Source organism: Lissotriton vulgaris, chromosome 4_1 (assembly GCF_964263255.1).
Source record: "Lissotriton vulgaris chromosome 4_1, aLisVul1.2, whole genome shotgun sequence".
In the NCBI taxonomy this organism is placed as follows: Eukaryota; Metazoa; Chordata; class Amphibia; order Caudata; family Salamandridae; genus Lissotriton; species Lissotriton vulgaris.
The window spans coordinates 1,361,517,420-1,361,540,094 of record NC_141691.1 but is presented as its reverse complement, the minus strand read 5'-3'; the positions used below and the strand labels follow the sequence as shown (position 1 = coordinate 1,361,540,094).

The following is a 22,675-nucleotide window of genomic DNA, read 5'->3' as shown; positions in this document are numbered from 1 at the left end:
ATTTTTGAGGGACAAATAATTATACGTGGCATTTAAGTGCATGCCATATTAACGAGTGAGACTTATACTAGTAAGGAACATAGTTAATTTATAATATGAGTAGTAAACGCGCTAGTTAGACACTTCAAGATGGCGCTCAGTGATGGTGACTATAAGAAGGACGTTCAAGATGGCGCACACGTAGGACGCCGGTAAAGAAGAGCGAGATTATGTGCTTGCATTTGGATCTAGGCACGGGTAAGTTGAGTGGACCAGATGGGTCCTTTGCGCGTTTATATGTAGCGTTTCCAGGTAAATACTGTTCAGAGATGCGATTGTAATGAAAGGAGTTTGAATTAAGTTGAGAGTTTTGGATGATTAGTAGCCAGTACTTGGTATAACGTAACTTAGCAATGTGGGCACTTTAGAGTGGATGTTTCGAATTGGAGACCGGAAAGGAATAATATAGACTTGTTAATATATTTTTACAGTGAGAAGTGATCGGAAAGATTTATCCGACGCTGTGGAATAGGAGGATTGTTACGCTTAGATTTAAACGCACGGGGTGAGTAGTTTTGGCCACTTCTTGTTAATATATTGTTTATTTTACTCTGTTAGCAAAGAAATCACATGTAGTATGAATATATTTGACGTCATAGGTGCCATGAAAATTAATAGTGGACCCAACCATGAATGATGTTTAGAGGATGTGACTGCTATTGGAGATTACATATAAACAGCGTGGCATATTTATTTACGGTAATTGATTTACTATATCTAACAGAGTAATAGAATTTTTATTGGTGTTGTGGGGGTGTTACTTTTTATGTGGTAATACGGATGTATTACGATTTCAGGATATTGATAGAGAAGGAGCTTGGAATATTTAATTGAGAGTTCTTTTGGAAAATTTGCAGTACAGGTGATTGAATTTGAGTTTCTTCTTTTTACACTATTCTTCATTATATTCATTTAGTCTATACAAAGCACACAGGATATGATTGGTGGTGGCTTGCAGTTTGTTCCTTTCACTTCTTGGATACATTTGGGTGTGATCTCACCCTCTGTTCTATTCTTGCACGTGATTCCATTATTCACTATCTTTGTTTAGGTAACTTAATTAGTGTTTTTAAAATTTGTTCAATTTAAAATGGATTTAGAATCTTATATATTATTTGTTTGGGTTGCAGCCCTGAGGAAGATTACAGTGGATGAATAAAATCTAAACTGTAAGACAAGGACTTTATTGCTTTGATCGGAATCAAGGAATGGATTATAACTGTCTTCCTGCAACTTAAGAAATTGTGGACTTGGTGAAACTGTGTAATATTGACATTTGAGTGTTCAGGGAGAACTTGTTGAACTTTTTCCAGGTCTACAATTGTGGGTCTGTGTGAGTATGATTGGTAGCCATACCCTTCACCCTTAGAAGCACCATATAGGCTATTTTCAGTATACCTTTTTCCCATTAATTGGCTGAGCGCCCTTTCAGCTGGTTACCAATTGAGAGTTTAAGAATGTAAGGGATTTGCACCTCATATCCTTCTCTTCGTTGCACCTTTTGTGTCTCACATTTCCTCACGTGTTTTAGTTACACGTGTCTCTTGGGCCACTCCACTATTCCCATTATCCTTATCATTACTCTTTCTTGTTTCAAATGTGGAAACATATCTTTCAATCTCCCTTTGTTACATTTCTTTACACATTTTTTCAACTAGACTCGCAACTTTCGCATGGTGAAGGTTGCTTTTGGTGGTATACTTGTATTCGTGGTTCGTTTGGAGTTTCGTATGCAGAGGTAGAGTGGGCTTTGTTTGTTTAAAACCTCTCTTAACAATAAAGTTATTGTGTGGTCGTTTTGAACGCGTTTTCTATTTCCATTACGAAGCTCTGGTGTAGCACCGGTTGTCTCCTTGTCTGTTTCCATGACTGTCAGTATAATTTGAGCAGCGATTGGCCAAGAGGTTCACAGGTGACCTCTGGGTGGCGTCGCTTCGTTTGATTTACAATACACGTCTGAGTCTTACTGCCAGTACGTTTAAAGTTAGAATTTTGGTTTTTATACAGCATAGGTTGTGGGACAAACGGAGTCTTACCGCGTTCGTTCCTTCTCCAGAATTGTTCCTTTGGAAACGGTTGTCAATTCGGGTCGTTTACACACCATCATTTTCACCTATCGGGTACGGCGCACCGCGAAATACTATGCATTACTTGAGTTAGTCATATAAGAAGCGCACACTCTTAGGTTCCTCTTCTGTTGTTGCAGAATTTACTCTACTAGTTGGGCAAGCATTCCTTTAAACGGCGATTCTGTGTTTCATAAGGTAAGCTATTGTGCTTTACACATCAATGTTTGTTTAAATTCACTCAGTGTCACCCATACATTGTTTGGCAGTCTGTGACATTCCACTTTTCTTCTAGAAAGACGAGGTTTTCATCTTTAGTTTCTGTTTTGACCCTCCAGTAGGGTAAGCGACGACTTACACTTATGGAGCTTGTACACTATGCAGCTCTGAAGTTTTTTTTTTATATATGGCGGCAGGTTTTAGCACAACTTCATGACTTTCAGCACGGTTCTTATTTCTTTCACCCGGTTGGTGTTAATACTCCTGTACAGACTGCATCCGACAGATGTCGGTTACCGACAACCATCGCTGGTGCCTGCATTGCCTGGAGCCCGACCACGATGGCAAGTTGTGCCCCGACTGCAGGGCCTTGACGTCTAAGGCTAGGCGGGAGCGGTCCCGCAAGCGACTCGAGCTCCGGCAGTCGGCGCCGCGCCGTTCGAGGTCCCGGTCCGGAAGGAGGTTGAGGGACCGGTCACGGGGTCGGAGTCATCATAGTTCGGAGAGTCGACACCACTCGTCGGGCTCCAAGTCCTCAGGTAAGGGGCACAAGGAGTCGAAGAGGCGACATCGCTCTTCTGACTCCCCCCCCCCCCCCCCCCCACCCCCCCACGCTCGCGCGACGTGGCTGGGGGAGTCAGAAGTTTTCGACTTAGTTGGCCTGGGATCCTGCTAATCAGGGCCCAAGGCTATCTGCTCTCACTGTAAAATGGACTCCATGTACTCTAAGTACATCCACAATTGGGAATTGGTTCACCTTATCAGCCCCTGTACAAGTGTACCATAGGTGCTCAGGGCATAGGTGTAACCAAGGCCTACCAGGGGCTGCAGCATGTATTATGCCACCCCTGGCTGGCCACTCAAATAGACACAACTGGCTGATCACTCAGCTGGGGCAAGGTTGTGTAAACACCCCTTGCTTAGGTATAGTCTTCCCATACCTACCTAGATATAGACACACAGTAACCCATAAGTCACTCCTATGGCAGGCCTTAACAATCCTTGAGGCAGAGTGCTTGGTTATGTGTGAGATGGTGCTCTAGCATGAGCTGAGCCTGTCTGCAGCTTTCGGAACCATGTCCTCATAGCTGTTCTATGATATCGCCATACAATATACTTTTAAGTGCATTATAATCCTCGCGGTTAATTCTAACTTTCGTTTGGCTTTATCCAAACATGTCGTGTAAAGTGTCATACGCTTTGGAATACTACCCCCTCGCCAATCCTGGCGACTGGGGTAGCATTCCACCCTTCTAGAGGGAGAAGACCTGTTGCTGCTGACACATGTTGTTGCTGACTAACCCGGTTAAAGTTAACCAGAGCCCCAGCGTCACAAAATGGACGCTGCTGCCACCGACACAAGTCTGACCTCCTGCTGCTGGGAGTGCTTCCAGTCACGGAGGTTTGGACAATAGGTTTCCTGCCTGGGGAGGTGCAAGCACCACCCCAGACAGGACTTTGTGTATTGGGACAGGGAAGGCTGAATAGAATGAGACACTGCCTGGAGCACACTAGGTGCTCCATGCATACCCCAGTTAAAACCGGTTGCTGGGGTACTCCAGCCCCAGCTCTGGCGCAAAACTGGACAAAGGAAAGGGGGTGTAACCACCCACCCCTAGTAGGGACCTAGAAAGTAATCCAGCCCCTTTTAGTTGTATAAAGGTAGGAGCTGAGTCCTGAGACTTTAGATTAATCCTGAACTGAAACTTGACACAAAACTCTGGACCTTCGACATTCTGCTGAAGCTGAAGACTGAAGAATCTCCCTTGTGGCCAACGAGTGACCACCCTGGGCAACCAGGCACCATCCAGCAAATCAACGGCTTGCTTTGTCGCCGTTCCCGCCGGAACCCGAGCACAGAGCCTGAGAAGAGCCAGACTTCCAGACCTCTCTGACCCTCTCTTCACGACTACAGCATAGCTGGGATCTGTGGAGGCGACGAGACACGTGGGACCGGACATCTTGAAAAGCCTGCAACTTGCTACCTGTGCAGCTCCTGAGGCACCCTCGAAGCTGTGCACTGGGGATTGAGAAGCCCCACTCTCGAGCATCATCTGCAACGAACATCAGCCCTCCACACTCAAGAGTTCTGCGTGGGGCCCTTCTGACTTTGTTCTGCTCGACGCGTTGTCCGGTTGCTAGCCCGCTGGCTAGTAGCCTCTGTGACGACAATCCTTTTTGAGTTACACTGCTGATCTGGTTTCGCCAGACTGGCCCCTGCTACCCTGAAAAGGTGAAGCCCCTCAGACCTTCCTGGTCTGCACCAGAAGCCTTCTTTGAATCCTGCGTGGGTTGCCTTTGCCAAGGCTTGTTGACTCCATTTGGGAAGTCGACTCCTCCATCTGCGAGATCCTGCGTAGAACAGCTCGCATCCAGCCCCTGGTCGTCCTCGACGCCTCCTGGTCCGGGTGGCTGAAGAGACAAGCTTCAAGACAGCGCCTGATTGTTTCTCGACGTCGTCTGGTTTCTTCCTTGTTCCACCCGGTCACTGGCTAGTGAGCCAGACTCTGTCCCCTCTGCTTTCAGATCCTCTTCATCCTAGATCCACCCTTGGATCCACCCGGACATCTTCCTCATGGACGCCTGCAGCATCTTTCTTCAGGTCTCCATAGGATCCAACGACGAAACCCGACACATCTTCACACCTATGCACCCGCCGTCCGTGTGTGAGGTAACGCGAGTACTTCGGTGCTCCCAAGGGTATTCACTATCCAAGTATCTAAGTTTTTAGTTGTTTTCTCCTAGCTAAACCGGAAGTGTCCTAAATCCTATTAAATCTAACTTCTAAGTTACCATTGACTTTACATTGACTCTCGCGTGTGTGTAAAGACACTGCACGCGTCACCTGTGGGCCTCCCACTCCTAAACTATTGTTAAGATAGTGTAGCCCCAGCGATTCCCTAGGCCTTAGGCCTTTCCTTTTCTCGTGACGTGGTACTCATACCACTTTCTTAGTATATGGTTTGCTTCGCCCCTAGGGCCTAACCGTAAATTGTGCAACTTAACGTATGATAACTAAGTGTCTTGTTATGCGCTTTGGCCTCTGACCTCATAAAGAGTTCAGAGGAGTCTGTTGAGAATAAATACATATATATTTTCTATATATCCTGTGTGGTGTCCTTTCATTTGGTATTCAAGGGGTTACATATGGTAAAACAGCTGGCTTTATACACCCTCAAGAGTCTTTTAGCCTAAGACTGCCCTGTCCATGCTTACCACTAGGATAGCAGGTCTATAAGTTTGACTTTACAACCACCACCATAAGGGTTGATTGGACTGGTACAAGGTGATCACTAGAATAGTGAACATCATATACCAGGCCAACTTCTCACAATGAATTTTACTGGATTACTCATTTAGTTTATAATGATGGGGTTTCATCCCACTGTGCTGGTTCGTACATTTATTTTGCAGGGGATCCAAACATTTCTGCATTAGTTGTTCCCCTATGTGAGTGCGAAGGATTGGAGTGTGTTCCCCATAAAACCAAGCCCCGTAACATTTAACAAACATGCATGAGAATGAGAAAAAAGATAGAAAACTTACAGTCAGTAGTTTGAAGGTCCCTACTCTGTGCGTGGTCCATTCTGATCTCAAGAGTTGGTTGGGCGTTCAAAATGAAGCCAAAGAGATCTTTAAGGAGTCCCCTTAGGTCTGTGCCTTCTATTTTGGTTTGTGCTCCTCTGATACAGATGTTATGCCGGGATCTATTTTCAAGATCTTTGGTATGAGCTTGTAGATCTAGCTGTTGATCCCTGAGCAGTAGGATTTCTTGCTGCAGTGCCTCGACGTCCTCAATGTGACTGTAACTCTGGTCCTCCAGGGTCGACTTGGTCTCCCAGCACATCTATTTCTCTTCTGAGCTCTTTGATGTCGCTAGAGAGATCTTTCTTTATTTCCTGCAGGTCCTCTCGGAGGGGAGAAAACCAGGACTCTATGAAGGCGCGGGTGACCGGTTCCCCTGCACTGTCCTCCTCCTGGCTCAAGTGTGTGGCCTGTGCCGTGGATCGATCTCCAGCTGTGCTCCAGGGTGGTTTCTGAAGCATTTCTTTAAGTGTGTGGTCCTTTTTAGGTCGAGCTGACGTAGCATTCATGCGAAAGCATGAATGCTGTCAGCAAGACAACTAATGCTATCCGTATTTAGGAAAGTGGACAGCAGAGTGCCACGCGCTTTCCCAGTGTCGGATTTCACCGCGGTAGCGACCGCGCTTGCGCACAGTAACTCACAGCCCCTGCTCACACAGACACAGCCAGCCCCCACCCCTCTGCGTGCACACACACACACACACACACACACCCACACACACACACACACACAGGCATACAGGCACACAGCCCCCCCCCCACACCCCCCTCCCTCCCTCCTCCCTCCTCCCTCCTCCTTACTTCACCGGAGTCGGACTCGGGCTCGCACCATCTGCCAAGGGTGCCCGCAAAACACTCGAGCTCCTCTACAAAGAAACTGAGCTTTCCCCACAGTCTCCCCGCTGGTCTTCACCCGGGCCCCCTCCTGGGACCCGGGACTTCATGCGGCACTTCTCGTCTCCGGGCTCGCGCTCGCCAAAACGAAACTGCAGAGTGGCGCGCATGCGCAGGCAGCCCCCGCCCTCTCATTCATCATCGGCTACAGGGTGGCGCTTGGCTGATTCTGGTTTTTAAGACGCTTACATCGTTTTTAGGTCGAGCGTAGCGATGGACCTCGTGTACGCTCCCCCATGCTTTCACTTTAACGTGTGTTCGGGTTTTGATCTGTATGGTGACATCATGCAGCGAACTGACCCTTCCTAACGGCCAATTAGAGGCGCTAGAGGGCACGCGGAGTTGTGTTGATTCATGTGTGTCTGCGGTGACAGTGTCTGCTACAAGCAAATCCAGCTAGCGGTCCTGGCGTTGTACGGCTAACCTGGGAGATTGAAACACCAACTTGTTGCATTTCTTGGAGGTTTGCATGTCCCCTCGTCCTTGCTTCCCCGGTTCGCCCTTGATCTCACCCTTACTGGGGAGCCGCCGCTCTCCCATGGGCATGCGATATGCGTGGTGCAGCCGCCGCCGCAAAGTGTGCGGAAAGTGTGTCTCCCGGCGCGCGCAGTCTGGAGCGTGATGGGAGACGCACCGCACCGATGCAGCTCGCCAAGCCACTGCCCAGCCGAAGGGCCCCTCTAACCCCCGCATAGGCCGTGTGGGGGCAAGGTGGCACGGCCGGGGCCAGGAGAGGGACCCCCAGGATGCCATTGCGCACGTCGGTGAGTACACGGGGCGGAGGAGCGTCTGGTTCAAACGCAGGGCTGGCGCGCCTCACTGCTGCACTTTTACCGCTGCAGGCACCAGGGCGCCTGCTGAGTACTCGAGGGGCGAAGGGCTTCCGTCTGGAGGTGCCCGAGCAGCAGAAAGCGAAGGGAGAGGCTCGAACAAGTGAAGAGCCGGGCGGACTTTATCGGAGTGAAACTGTGAGGACGGCTGCGCCTGCTTCAGTGCGGACCTGTCGGCATGTCCGGCACCCCCACGGGTCCTTAAAGCACACCCACGGCAAGGGGCAGGCGTTGAGTGTCTGTGCGGAAACAGGTGTCTCGCAGCCTTGTTGACCTGGCGGTGTTGACAGAAACCGTAACAGCGATGTGTACTACAATTTCTAGTAGTGCACGTCTGTTTCCTGTGCGGGAGCACCGAGCATCCTCGGCTGCACAGGGCACCTGTGGCGTCCCGGCAGTCTTCAAAAATTCACATGATTGTTTAGGGCTTGTAATGCGTAACAAGCGCCCGGGGTCCAGGTTCTACGCGCAGCGCACCGCAAACGAGAGAAGACAAATAAAACAAGCATAAAAGGTCAGAGGCATACAGTAGACAAGCATGGGGGTGAAATGAGCGGTAACCACAGCCAAGTGGGGTGAGGGGGCAGCGCAGAGTCCTCACAAAAGGACATAGGGCAGTCTTGGCAAATGCACAGTGGAAGGGGAAAACTGATCCATCACTGGACTTATTATTTTTGAAAAATGTCCATTCCCTAAATCTCATTTGAGCCCAACCCATTCCATTCGGGTATATCGAGGGATTATCAGTAAACTGCTGTCCCTCGGTCTACCAGTGACAGCAATTCGCCCTGAACGTCCTCCTGGAGTGGACAAGGCATGTACAAACACTCCTCACGATTCAAGATCATTGAAAAGCACATGTATTCTTTCAGTCTCCGTGGGGTATTTCTTTTGCATCTTGGAGCGCTAGTTTTCTAAATGGCATTAGATGTTCTTAATTGGTGTCAAATTATGTCTCCTGGTTTCAATAAATATTTTCATTTGGCTAGTAACATTTCACAATTTTTGCTGGTTACTTTTACTTTAATGTCCAAAACAGCCCTATTGCAGCAGTTGGATTAAAAACAGTAATAATGGGTAAACTGAAATTTGTGCCAGGGATGTTGAAGTGAACACTGAATGTGCTATTTTCTATACTTGTGATTTCATCCTGTTGTAGTTGCGTAATGTGTTTCTGTGTTGCACCTTGTTGGCAACTGCAATAATCTTTATCAGGGTGGGGCTGGCTGCTCTTGAAGAAGCAGTGCAGACTTCCTGTTCTATCTGAGCACCGTGAAGTTTTCCACGCGGCTATTGGGATGTCCATGTCTGATTGGTGTCACCGTATACTTGTGTAGTTATGTTTTTGTAGAGCGCCCACACCACTATTATATGCCTCAAACCACTGAGGGTGGGGGTAGGGAACAGAAGAGGAAGGAAACAGCAGGATAAATCCGCAAGAGGCTGAGACTGTTCAGAATCCGTAGGCAAGCCAGGAATGCCTGTAAGGGTATGGAATGTCATTCATTACAGAATCTTCAAATTACAGCCGCTATTAATCAGAGCAGGCAACATATTCTGTCACCCAGTATTTCAAGCCTTCCTCCCAGCACTTTTTTGTTTTCCTCAGTGGGAGACCTTCAATGTTTACCTCGGGTTGCACCTCACTGATGAGGCCTAAGTAGGCCGAAACCGCTCTAGGGTAAAGAAGTGCATTTTTGTTCACTTTTTTTATAACACTAGTTCAATGGGAAGTCTTGATTGTATATGCGGAAAATCTTTACATGCCATTTTGATTTTGTTATTGAGCACACAAGTGGAACAACTGAGTCCTGACTGAAACTTACAAAAGGAACTAAACCACCTTTAACCCTGTTTAGATTTACTCACAAGTTAATTCCTCCCTAACTTTCTTCCTCCTTGTTCGCTCCTCTCTTAGGGAACTGTCCTCTTAACTCTCATCGCATCCCACTGATCCCTTTAGGTCACTCACACAACCATCCGCGCCCACAAGAACCAATCCCTCTATCTATCGCCCTCCCTCTATCAATCTGTCACCCTCACTTTATCTATATATCGCACTCGCTCTTTCTATCTGTCGCATCACCAGAGCATCATTCAGCACCACCACAACATCACTCGGGGGCACCACAACATCACTCAGCGCCACCACAGCATCAATCTGTACAACCATTCAACAACAACTGGTTCAAATATGTTCTCTCAATGTTTCAAGCTTTATTACAAAATGTCACAAAAAGGTGTTAATATTTCACTTCTGTTCCTGGATTTTCGTCACAAAAAATACACTGAACATAATCTTCACAAAAGTTATTTACCAACGTTTAAGCTATTGCCATTATAAATTACAATAACTTTTATTTACGTATTAATTATTTTAAAAAAGCCATTGTTATTTGTAATATCAATACATCTAAGTCACATAAATACAACACATATTGCATTACGAATGCTATCGGTGTCACATTTGCGAAAGTTAAAAGTATTGGCATTGTAAATGACAAAGCTATTAATTTAGCTATTTTCAAAACCAACACATAAATACAAAATTTGTCATTTACAATACCAATAGCTCAAACTTTCCTAATGCGAGACCTATTGCATTGCAAATGCTTGTTTAGGTCTGGCGCCTCCATCCTGAAGGAGGCTGAGGGATTTTGAGATATTTCAGCAGCGGGAAGCTAGCATTCCCTCCGGCTCCGGTACCCTGAACTGTAAGATTGATGCTTATGTTGCCCCGGTCCTCGGGTTGCATCCGAAGTGCCCACTTATTGAGCTATAGAAATGGTTCCCACCTTTAGTTGCGAGTCCTTATCGGTCTCTGTTGCCTTGTTTGGGGCTGGGACTTTAGTTAATTCCTGCCAAGCGAGTGGAGCGATATCCAGCCTTTCCTCCTGCGTGCTTTGAAGACTTATCTGTGAATGGGGTGCGGACCAAAACGCCCGCAGGTGGTGCTCCCGGTTCCTCTCACTATGGTTGAGGAGGAACTGGTGGTTCTGTCTTAACCCTTTCCATGCGACCGTCGACAACCGCCGTCACGAGCACTACCTCTGTAGTCCGTTGGCCGACGCGGCCCGCCTTCTTAATGTAACGTCCCGCACCATTAAGGCATTAATTAGTGCGCTCCTGGAAAAGTCCTATTATCAAACAACATTGGTCCCCAACATTGGAAAATTTCAGCACAAAATGAAATATAGACAGAGTCAATCTATATTTTTAGAAAGGCATGTCCAGCCGGACAGTGGTCTTTCAGAGATTTTACTCAAAATTCATGTATTCAAATCACACGAAGTACCTTCCAACAATCAGCCATTGTGGACCACAAGCCTGTGTCCAGTACTAACAGAGCAGGTACATAGGGTTGATATTAACAGCAAAGAAGGGCTTTATAAGGCAAAACAAGTTACTCTACCAACAATACAATTGTACAGAGTATCACAACTAAGCACTTCACATCCTATAGTAATCACAGTTTGGTTTCAGTACTGAAACCGAACTGTGATTACTATATGATGTGAAGTGCTTAGTTGTGATACTCTGTACAATTGTATTGTTGGTAGAGTAACTTGTTTTGCCTTATAAAGCCCTTCTTTGCTGTTTATATCAACCCTATGTACCTGCTCTGTTAGTACTGGACACAGGCTTGTGGTCCACAATGGCTGATTGTTGGAAGGTACTTCGTGTGATTTGAATACATGAATTTTGAGTAAAATCTCTGAAAGACCACTGTCCGGCTGGACATGCCTTTCTAAAAATATAGATTGACTCTGTCTATATTTCATTTTGTGCTGAAATTTTCCAATGTTGGGGACCAATGTTGTTTGATAAAAGTATGCTCCCCGAGGTCCCTGCTGACTAATATTGGGGTCCCTTGTTGTTGTTGAATTACCTGGAAAAGTCCTAGACTGCGGGCCAAGCTAGTATGGCCCCCAACATCCTGACTCAGCAACCTCAGCCGAACCACTCATTGCGGGCCGCTGATTGTGGATTATTCCGCTGGTCTCCTCCTCCACTCGTATCTCTGGCTCTACTGCACTTTCGCTTCTGCAGGCACCCTGTTTTCTCCCCCCTTACTGGACGAGCCAGACAAGCCTCTGTTGCTTGTTTCAGCGCCGTCTCCGCTGCTGTTGTGTGGATCTCCGCTGTCCACGCGGCCGCCTCCTAACGAGCTGTGTTGTTTGGCAGTTACGCCGCCCTGGTCCCAGAGCTGCAGTGTGCGATTCTTACGGCTGAAGGCCAGCCGCCAGAGTCTGCGCGGCTGGGCTCCGGCACCCTCAGCACCGCTGCTGATTGAGTCACTGTATCTTGCCCCGGGGAGCCAGCCTGACGCTGGGGTCTCGCGATAGGGTTTTGCTCACCTCTAGGGGCGAGCTCCGACTGTAAGTGGCTTTGGGCAGCACCTTTTCTCAACGATGATCCAGATGGACCAGGCGTGCTCAAATGCTTTGACCTCAGCGCGAACGAGCTCCAACTCCGGTGCCAGGATCTGGTTTATTGCTGGGTGAAATCCACACTGGGTGGTAGGGGGGGGCCGTCCCACACCCTCCGCAGCCTGAATTGAAGAGATGAGGATGCTATAAGTTCGGGACGGTGGCGATTTTTGGTAGCAGCGCCGGAGAGACTGGGAGAGATGTCTCAGTGGCTAGCTTGGCCACAGGCTTATTCATTTTTAAAGTTTTTAGTCCACAGTACCACCTAAACATCAAAGCACTAACTGCCAATATATCTGGTCGTGCAGAACTGGGACAAAGTAAAAACTTAATGCAGACCACTATGAAGTGCGAGATCAATACACGAGGTGGATTGGGCTTGGTCTCAGCTTACACTCTTCTTACTTAAGAAAAGTTCCTGAGAAGGTAGAGTTCAGCAGGACAAGGCAACAGACAGTCTACAAGTGCAGGGTTCAACATCTCTGGAGATTATTATGTCCCTGTAGCTCACACAGGAGACCAACCAACTAGCCCTTGGAGGCCCATATTGTGGTTCTGGGTCCAAGGAACGAATCCAGTTATCCTTCAGGCAGCAGGGCAGTCATCTGGGGGTCCAGGCAGTTCTTTTGAAGTCTTCCACAGGGCCAAGAGTATACTGAAGATGTAGTCTGAGGGTCCACAATTTATACTTGGTGCCAGTCTTCGAAGTGAGGGGACATCCAGGACTACCCCCACATATGCTTCTGAAAAGGTTTTCTCTTCGTCTGCCAATGCCCCAAGAAGACTGTTGTGTGCTTGAGGTAAGTCCTTTGAAGTGTAAGTGGGACAGTGAACAGCTCCGCCCCAGTCATCTAGGTAGGACGACCCATCCTGCTTACACTCAGTCCCCTTTTTGCACTGTCTAGTAGGAATGCACAAACCTCATCTGTGGAGCCATTCACAGTTATGTGACTCAAGACACTAGCAGCAGGCAACAACTAGATAGGGCATGAAAATTTCCCACTTTTTAACGTCAGTGCCCCTTGCCCTATGGTCCTTTAAGGCCTATTTTAGGGGTGACCTACTTGTCATAAGAAGGAAAGGTTAGGCCTTGGATAAGGTTTTTATTGTCTGATCGAATTGGCAGTTAAAAAATACACTACAGACTGCCCTGGCAGGCATGAGACTTGTTTTAAAGTGCTACTTTAGTGTGTGGCACTATGAGCACTGCAGGCCTACTAGTAGCATTTAATTTAAATTCCCTGGGTACATGCATTACCAAATTATTAGGGACTTACAAGTAAACTAAATGTGCCAATTTTAACATGTTGAAGGGAAAGCGCACACACACTTTAGTACTGGTTAGCAGTGGTGAAGTGCACACCTTCCTAATGCCGACAGTAGCTAATTCAGAAAACAGGCGGGGTGAAAGCAACACTTTTGAGGGAAGACCACACCTAGGATGTTGGGGTTTTAACATCCATATTTGCTTAAACAAACCAGCATGGCTTCTGAGATCACAGAGCGCAGATATTTAAAACACAGAATGCATGTAGGGTCTCGAACAGGCTAGGAGACCAAACACAGATTGAGAGAAAAATGGTTGACCTCTAATCTACAGAGCACTGATGAAAGGAGCCTTGGTATTGTGGAATTCAAACTAGTGTCTTTACTGCACTGGAACGCATCAACAGTAGAGGTCCTCTCCTCCCAGTGTATGAGGATTCTATGGTGCCATTCTATGCTCATTTGTAAATATGTAAAATTCCTGAATTCAGCTCAATGCCTAAGAATTATGTTGGTATTATGTATATACAATAATAAAGGTAGATAACTTTTCCTCTAAGTTGGGTGGTTGCATAGTGTTGGAATTCTTGGTTTCTCACCTTTTGAAGTGAGTAATATTGCTGTATTTGTATCAGCAGTGTTTCTGCCTTATCTTCGTAGAGGGCCATAATCCAGATCGAACTAAGGAAGTCTTATTAACAAAAATTACTGAAAAGAGATCACAATAGAACAGTGCTTGGCATTAGGGTCCCGTAAAATATTTGAGGGTACTAGAGCATAAGCGTTCAAAAACTTGTCTATGAGGCTATAAGTATCAATTTGTGTGCTTGCATTTTTATATGTTTAGTAACATAGTTTCTCATTGATAAGTATATATGTGTGCAGATTGTTGTAATTAATGTGCTATTATGATCTATCCCATTTCAGGGGCCCGCATAATTTACAGTTTAAAGCCATTCATAGCAAAAGTGTACTGGATAGTCCTGTTATTACCTTAAACATCATCCCAGATCCTCAGAAGCCAGTTCGCCTGAATGTTAACTATGACGACAATGCTGTGTTTGCAGCAGGAAAGACATTTCCTGGTGAGTTGGGTTTATACCTTTTAAACGTTTCTGTGTCACTACATGCAAAAAAAAACAATATTCTGTAGGATTTGGCTAATGTTTTGCTGTTTTACTTTGATCTAGGTAATGTTCTCCTTTATTTTTATTTTTGAACAATTATTTTGACACTTTCTAAATTCAACAAATGATTACTCATAACTAACCGGCATTAAGATTTCCTCTACAATCATATACAATGAGGCCTTTGAAGGGAAAATGTTCTCTTCAGTTAGTTAAGGTTTGAGATCCTTGAACATCTGTGCAGGTGTGCATGTGCTTTTATTGTACATGGCTAGCAAGATTTTGCCAGCTTCCCTAGAAGACCTCAGTGTCTCGCTGGCTCTTGATTGTTTGAAGAGCAGACTCTTTAGGCGCTCAATCAATCTTAAGAATATATAATAGTAGGCAAGCCACAGTAGGAACCTTAGGATTCTTGTCTGCCACAAAGCACGTACAGCAACAGTATAGGAAGTTTAGAGGTTATTCCAGTTAGTGGCTTACAGACAATGCTAGTCCTTTCCAACCTGTGCAGCAGCATTAGGTCCTGATCTTTCGGGGCAGAAGCTGATTGCACCAGGAGTTAGTTGCCTCTTACTCTTTCTTCCCTCAAGCAATGGCTGCCAAGCCGCTTAAACTTGCCTTCACAGGCCCATACCAGCTGGTAGGAGGCAGGAAATGACATTTCTGCCCCAGCCAGAAATCCGTCTCCCTCGAACACATGGTTATTGCACATTTTTCAAAGATGTTACTCCCTGCCTTTCATTTCCTCCTATTCTGTTTTTGTCCATGTTAGCACAGTTTTCCGCTTCGTCAGGGCCCCTATCAGTGGACCGTTCTGCCATCTGGCTGCAAGCAGTCAACCTTCTTCTGATCATAGGTGTCATTCGTAGAGAGGAGAGGTGTTCTATTCTCCCTGCTTCCTTGCACAAAGAAGGACATATACCTATCCTGCACTTCCACAGTTGTCTACAGTTCACAGTGGGGTCGGAACACTTACAATTTGCCTTGCTCCCCTTCAGTCTCACTTCTGCCCTTTGGGTGTTAACGAAAGTGATGGTGGTGGTCAAAGATGCATGTGTTCCCATACATTAATGACTGGCTGCACAAGGAAGGCTTTCCACAATCCCTCGTAGACCACCTCTGGACGAAAGCTGAACCCCTGACATAGTAGTGTTTTTCCATCAAAGAGCCAAAGTCATACTTGTCTTCATGAGGACTGTCCTAGACATGGTGATTGTAGGAAGGTGGATACCTGACTATGGTTACCCCAGATTTTTTGCCTTGTGTTTAGCTGGTTTTCGACTTAGTTGGCCTGGGATCCTGCTAATCAAGGCCCCAGGCTATCTGCTCTCACTGAAAAATGGACCCCATGTACTCTAGGTACATCTCCAATTGGATATTGGGTCAGCTTATGAGCCCCTGTATAGTGTACTATAGGTACCCAGGGCATAGGTGCATCCAAGGCCTACCAGGGGCTGCAGCATGTATTATGCCACCCCTGGCTGGCCACTCAAATAGACACAACTGGCTGATCACTCAGCTGGGGCAAGGTCGTGTAATCACCCCTTGCTTAGGTATAGTATTCCTATACCTACTTATATATAGACACATAGTAACCTGTGAGTCACTCCTATGGCAGGCCTTAACAATCCTGGAGGCAGAGTCCTTGGTTATGTGTGAGATGGTGCTCTGGCATGAGTGAGCTGAGCCTGTCTGCAACTTTCGGAACCATGTCCTTATAGCTGTTCTATGATATCGCCATACAATATACTTTTAAGTGCATTATAATCCTTGCGGTTAATTCTGACTTTCGTTTGGCTTTATCCAAACATGTCGTGTAAAGTGTCATACGCTTTGGAATACTACCCCCTTGCCAATCCTGGCGACTGGGGTAGCATTCCACCCTTCTAGAGGAAGAAGACATGTTGTTGCTGACTGTCCCGGTTAAAATTAACCAGAGCCCCAGCGTCACAAAATGGACGCTGCTGCCACCGACACAAGTCTGACCTCCTTCTGCTGGGAGTCCTTCCAGTCACGGAGGTTTGGACAATAGGTTTCCTGCCTGGGAAGGTGCGAGCACCACCCCAGACAGGACTTTGTGTATTGGGACAGGGAGGGCTAAATAGATTGAGACACTGCCTGGTGCTGCTTGCATACCCTAGTTCAAACCGGTTGCTGGGGCACTCCAGCCCCACCTCTGGCGCGAAACTGGACAAAGGAAAGGGGGTGTAACCACCCCCCTTCCTGGTCCCACCCATAGGAGGGACCTAGAAAGTAACCCAGCCCCTTTTAGTTGTATACAGGTAGGAGCTGAGTCCTGAGACTTTAGATTAATCCTGAATTGAAACTTGACACGAAACTCTGGACCTTCGACGTTCTGCTGAAGCTGAAGACTGAAGAATCTCCCTTGTGGCCAAGGAGTGACCACCCTGGGCAACCAGGCACCATCCAGCAAATCAACGGCTTGCTTTTTCGACGTTCCCACCGGAACCCGAGCATAGAGCCTGACAAGACCCAGACTTCCAGACCTCTCTGACCCTCTCTTCACGACTGCAGCATAGCTGAGATCCGTGGAGGTGACGAGACACTTGGGACTGGACATTTTGGAAAGCCTGCAACTTGCTAACTGTGTAGCTCCTGAGGCATCGTCGAAGCTGTGCACTGGGGATTGAGAAACCCCGAACCCGAGCTCCACCTGCACCGAAGATAAGCCCTCCACACTCCACGAGTTCTGTGTGGGGCCCTTCTGCTTGTGTTCTGCTCAACGCGTTGTCCGGTTGCTGGCCCGTTGGCTAGTAGCCTCTGTGACAACAATCCTTTTGAATCACATCGCTGGTCTGTTTGCTCCAGAATGGCCCCTGCTTCCCTGCAAAGGTGAAGCACCTCAGACCTTGCTGGTCTGCACCAGAAGCCTTCTTTGAATCCTGCGTGAGTTGCCTTTGCCAAGGCTTGTTGACTCCAATCCGGAAGTCAACGCCTCCATCTGCGAGAACCTTCGTGGGACAGCTCTCCTCCAGCTCCTGGTCGTCCTCGACGCCTCCTGGTTCGCGTGGCTGAAGAGACAAGCTTCAAGACAGCAACTGATTGCTCCTCGACTTCGTCTGGTTCCTTCCTGGTGCCACCCGGTCACTGGCTAGTGACCCAGACTCTGTCCCCTCTGCTTTCAGGTCCTCTTCATCCTAGATCTACCCTTGGATCCACCCGCACATCTTCCTCCTGGTCGCCTACATCATCTTTCCTCGAGGCTCCATAGGATTCATCGACGAAACATGACACATCTTCCCACCTATGCACCCGCCGTCCGTGGGTGAGGTAACGCGAGTACTTCGCTGCTCCCAAGGGTATTGACTATCCAAGTGTCTAGGTTTTCAGTTGTTCCCTCCTAGCTAGACTGGATGTGTCCTAAATCCTTCTAAATCTAAATTCTAAGTTCCCATTGACTTTACATTGACTCTCGCGTTTGTGTAAAGACACTGCACGCGTCGCCTGTGGGCCTCCCACTCCTAAACTATTGTTCAGATAGTGTAGCCCCAGCGATGCCCTAGGCCTTCCCTTTTCTCGTTACGTGGTACTTATACCACTTTCTTAATATATGGTTTGCTTCGCCCCTAGTGCCTAACCGTAAATTGTGCAACTTAACGTATTCTGAATAAGTATCTTGTGTATGTGCTTTGGCCTTTGATCTCATAAAGAGTTCAGAGGAGTGTGTTAGTAAATACATAAATAAATATATATTTTATATATATCCTGTGTGGTGTCCTTTCATTTGATATTCAAGGGGTTACATATGGTAAAATGCTGGCTTTACATGCCCTCTAGAGTCTTTTAGCCTAAGACTGTTCTGTCCACGCTACCACTAGGATAGCTGGTCTATAGGTTGACTTACAACCATCACCATAAGGGTTGTTTGGACTGGTGCAAGGTGCTCATTAGAATAGTGAACATCATATACCAGCCCAACTTCTCACATTGGTGTGCAGCGGTTGGGATTAGAGTTTGCTGTTGTTTTAGCACCTGTAATCTTGAGATATCATTTGAAAGATCACATAGGTACCTGTAGGTACATATAAAAACAAGTCTTAGTATACTTAAGTTCTACTGAACTTAGCTGTTGTAGAGCCTGGGCCTAGCACACCCTGACCACAAGTCCTAGAAAGGTTCTGTAGGAAAACAAATAGTGTAGGTAGGTGCAACACCACACCTCACTAGAAACCATGTCTCAGACAGTGAACCCCAGTGGTTCTCTGCCTGCAGAGGTAGGTCCCTTGAGGACTGCTTCGAGATATGAAGCCTTAGCCTTCCAAGAATTGAGACAACTGTGTACTTCTACAAGGCTAAAACAGGGTTTAAACCCTACCCTCAGATTCCTGATTGAGCTCTTGGAAGAGCATGATGCTCAACAGCCACCTAAGGCAGGTGATTTAGGTAGTGCAGATGAAGTCCTTCCCTCCTCAGATGATAATGCTGATACTATTGAACCAGAGGAAGAAGAGGGGGTAGAAGAGGAAGATTCTGATCTTGAGGTAGACAGCCAGCTCCCAGTCAGAAGACTTAGCCAGGCTAACCTAAGCATACATGGGAGTCAGTAAGGGCAGCCCCCATACAGACCCCAAAGTGGGCATAACCAGAGGCAGAGGAGAGGAAGATCCCTCTCAAGGGAATCTCTCCAATCTCATGATTCAAATGGCTCTCATGGCCCTGCTCAGAGAGGGATGACCTCCCCTCAGAGAAGAGAACATGAGGCAAAAATGAGAGAGGCTGCTCTGAGGATTGAGAGGAAAGAACTTGAAATTGCCTTGGCCAAAGAGAAACTTGCTCGTGCTAGAGAGCACAGAGAGAGTGGGTTAGAACCCTCTGGTGGCAGCAATATCCCTAAGGATAAAGATAGGTCCTATGAGAGTAGAAGACTGGTTATTGGGAAGTCAAGTTAAGGACTATACAGGATTGTATAATTTGATCACGAGAGAGCAAATACTTAACAATTGTCAAAAACAGTTATTGCATCAATACCTGATTGACTCTGATCTGACCCCTCTTCCAAGAATTGGGAAAGAAGGCAGACAAATGGGTCAGAACCAGGATCTAGCAGAAAAACCAGAACCAGGCTGCTGCTGAGGCTGCTGGGAATGCTCAAGGTACCCATAAAGCAGGGGTCTCCAAACCGGTCCTGGAGGGCCGGATCCATGCCAGATTTTTAAAATTACTACATGTATCTCAATGGGGATATCCAAAAAATCTGGCATAGATCCGGCCCTCCAGACCCCTGCCATAAAGTGTATTGGGATGATGGGCTCCTTTATTCAGAGGCTAGAGACCCCAAGCCTGGTGCTTCCAGGAGGTTGGTTATACCTCTGCAATTTAGGGGCTTCCTTATTACCTTGGCCCATGATATTCCCTTAGCAGGACACCTGGGCCAGAACAAGACTTGAGACAGGCTTGTCCCTCACTTTCACTGGCCCCACATGTCAGAAGATACCAAGGAGTTTTGTCGCTCCTCTGTTACCTGCCAAGCCAGTGGCAAATCAGGTGGCACAACAAAGGCCCGCCTCATACCACTACCTGTGGTGGGGGTACACTTTGAAAGAGTGGGGATAGACATTGTAGGACCAATGGACCCCCAAACAGCATCTGGGCACAGATTTATACTGGTGGAGTGGATCATGCCACCTGGTATCCAGAAGCTACTCCCGGAGGACCACAACAGCTCCTGTTGTGGCAAGGTCCCTACTTGGAGTTTTCTCCAGAGTGGGGTTTTCAAAGGAGGTTGTCTCTGACAGAGGTGCAAACTTCATCTCAGGATATTTGACTGCAATGTGGAAGGAGTGTGGTGTCAACTATAAGTTCACCACCCTCTATCACCCACAGTGTAATGGGCTTGTGGAGAGATTCAACAAGACCCTCAAAGGGATGATAAAAGGGTTACCAGAAAAGCTGAGGCGAAGATGGGACATCCTTTTACCCTACCTTCTGTTTGCTTACAGAGAGGTCCCACAAAAGGGGGTTGGCTACAGCCCTTTTGAGCTTTTGTTTGGGCATCCGGTGAGGGGACCCCTATGTCTTGTGAAGAAAGGATGGGAGTTACCTCTCAAAAAGCCTAAGCATGACATAGTGGACTATGTACTTGGTCTCCGCTCCAGGACGGCTGAGTATATGGAGAAGGCTTCTAAAAACCTTGAGGCTAGCCAAGAACTTCAGAAAGCTTGGCATGACCAAAAGGCTGTGCTGACTGTGTACCAGCCAGGACAGCAAGTGTGGGTGTTGGAGCCAGTGGCCCCATAGCACTCCAGGACAAATGGTCTGGGCCCCACACAATAGCTGGACAGAAGGGAGAAGTCACCTACTTGGTGGACCTTGGGACTCCCAGAAGCCCCCACAGGGTGCTTCATGTCAACAGACTCAAAGCATTTGTCGACAGGGCAGACATGGGCTTGCTCATGGCTGCAGATGATGGGCAGGAGGAAGAGAGTAACCCAGCGAAGGTCTCCACCACTCAAATTTGGCTTAAAGACCTAACCGCACTCAATGTCCAACCCACCATCGTGGACTCAGCAAAATCCCTAGGCATAACACTCGACACCAATCTGAACATGCAGCAACATATCGGCAAGGCAACAAAGGGAGCAAACTTCCAGATCAACACTCTGAGGAAGCTTAAACGCTTAATGCTGTCGTTTGGCGTTAACAGAAATTTTTTTTCGTTTTGAAGATACCCTCTTCCGGCAGTCCCATGGCACTAGCATGGGAAGTACTTTTGCGCCGAGCGTAGCAGGGTTATACGTTCACCATCTTGAAAAATGGAAAATCCTCAATGACTTGAATCCTCACAGACAACATGTGAGTCTTTGGAAAAGGTACATCGATGATGTCCTGCTCATCTGGGAAGGTACGGAGATAGAGGCACAAGATTTTCTGATATGGTTAAACCAACAGGATCCTTTCCTCAAGTTTACACATACTATGAGCAGGTCACAATTGATATTCTTGGATCTAAACATTATGGTTAATGGAAATTCCCTCAGTACAACTACTCATTTCAAACCAACTGCAAGAAATTGCCTTTTAGTGTTTGATAGTTTCCATCCGAGACATCTAAAAGAGAACTTACCTTTTGGTCAGTTTTTAAGACTAAGACGCAACTGCAGTTCCAAGGAAGATTTCAACCAACAAGCTAATGATCTCACAAAGAAACTACTAGACAGAAAATACCCATTAGACTTGGTGAAAAAAGCAAAAAAACGAGCGGCCAACAACAACAGAGAGGCATTGTTGGAACCAAAAACAATCAAAGATACCTCTGAAAAAAGACCCATATGTATTACTACCTACAACATTGCCTCCAATAAGGTACCAATATCATCAGAAAACATTGGCGCACCCTGAACTGCGGAACTCTAGATATACCTAAACCCATGTTCATTCACAAAAGAGGAAAAAATCTGAAAGACTATCTAGTCCATACTCGTCCAAAGGTGGAAAACAGGAACCCCAAACAAAGAACCATCAGCACAGTTCCCACAGGACATTATCCATGCGGAGACTGTAGTGTCTGTCATTTGACTAATATCACGAAGAAAATAACATTCAACAATAACATGACCTGGGAAATAAAAGATTTCACCAATTGCAACACCACTGGTGTAGTGTATATGATTACTTGTAATTGCAACTTACACTATATTGGCATGACAACTAGAAAAGCCAGCACCAGGATAGTAGAACATAGAAGCAACATCAGACGTAAAAAGATCACGACCAAAATGATATCCCATTTCATTGAATGTAATCATACGCCAAATGATATGAAGTGGGTGATCCTTGATAAACTGTATGGACAAGACAATTTGGAACAACGTCTGCTGGAAAAAGAACAACGGTGGGTGTATAAATTGAAAACTGACACTCAGGGATTAAATGATACCATCCCTTGGGGCCTTTTGGCAAAACATTAATAACAATGCAAACGGTCTGTTTATAATAATATCGTAAACACACCCCCTGAGAATGACCATACCTTGAAGATCTCTACATGGGAAGATCGTAAAATGAATATTCTAAACAATCGTAAGTCCCATCATATGTTGTCTGTATCTATATTTTCTCTAACACTCTAAATCTTTATTTTAATCCTTTTAATTCTTAATTTCTCATTCCGAGCATTCAAAGATGGCCACTGTTCATTTCCAACACGAACGGCCATCTTGGAATAACATACGCGGTCTAGCAACCCACCGGAAGCCAGA

The 22,675-nt window shown here is 46.6% G+C and overlaps 1 protein-coding gene across 1 annotated transcript in view; it reads left to right on the top strand.

Moving 5' to 3' along the window:
- SMCHD1 (structural maintenance of chromosomes flexible hinge domain containing 1) overlaps positions 1 to 22,675 on the top strand; it is a 2,274,803-nt gene that overhangs the window by 1,357,747 nt on the left and 894,381 nt on the right. The window contains exon 35 of the mRNA XM_086965602.1: positions 14,257 to 14,414. Coding sequence (XP_086821728.1) covers positions 14,257 to 14,414 — 158 coding nt within the window. The remainder of the gene's footprint in view (positions 1 to 14,256; positions 14,415 to 22,675) is intronic.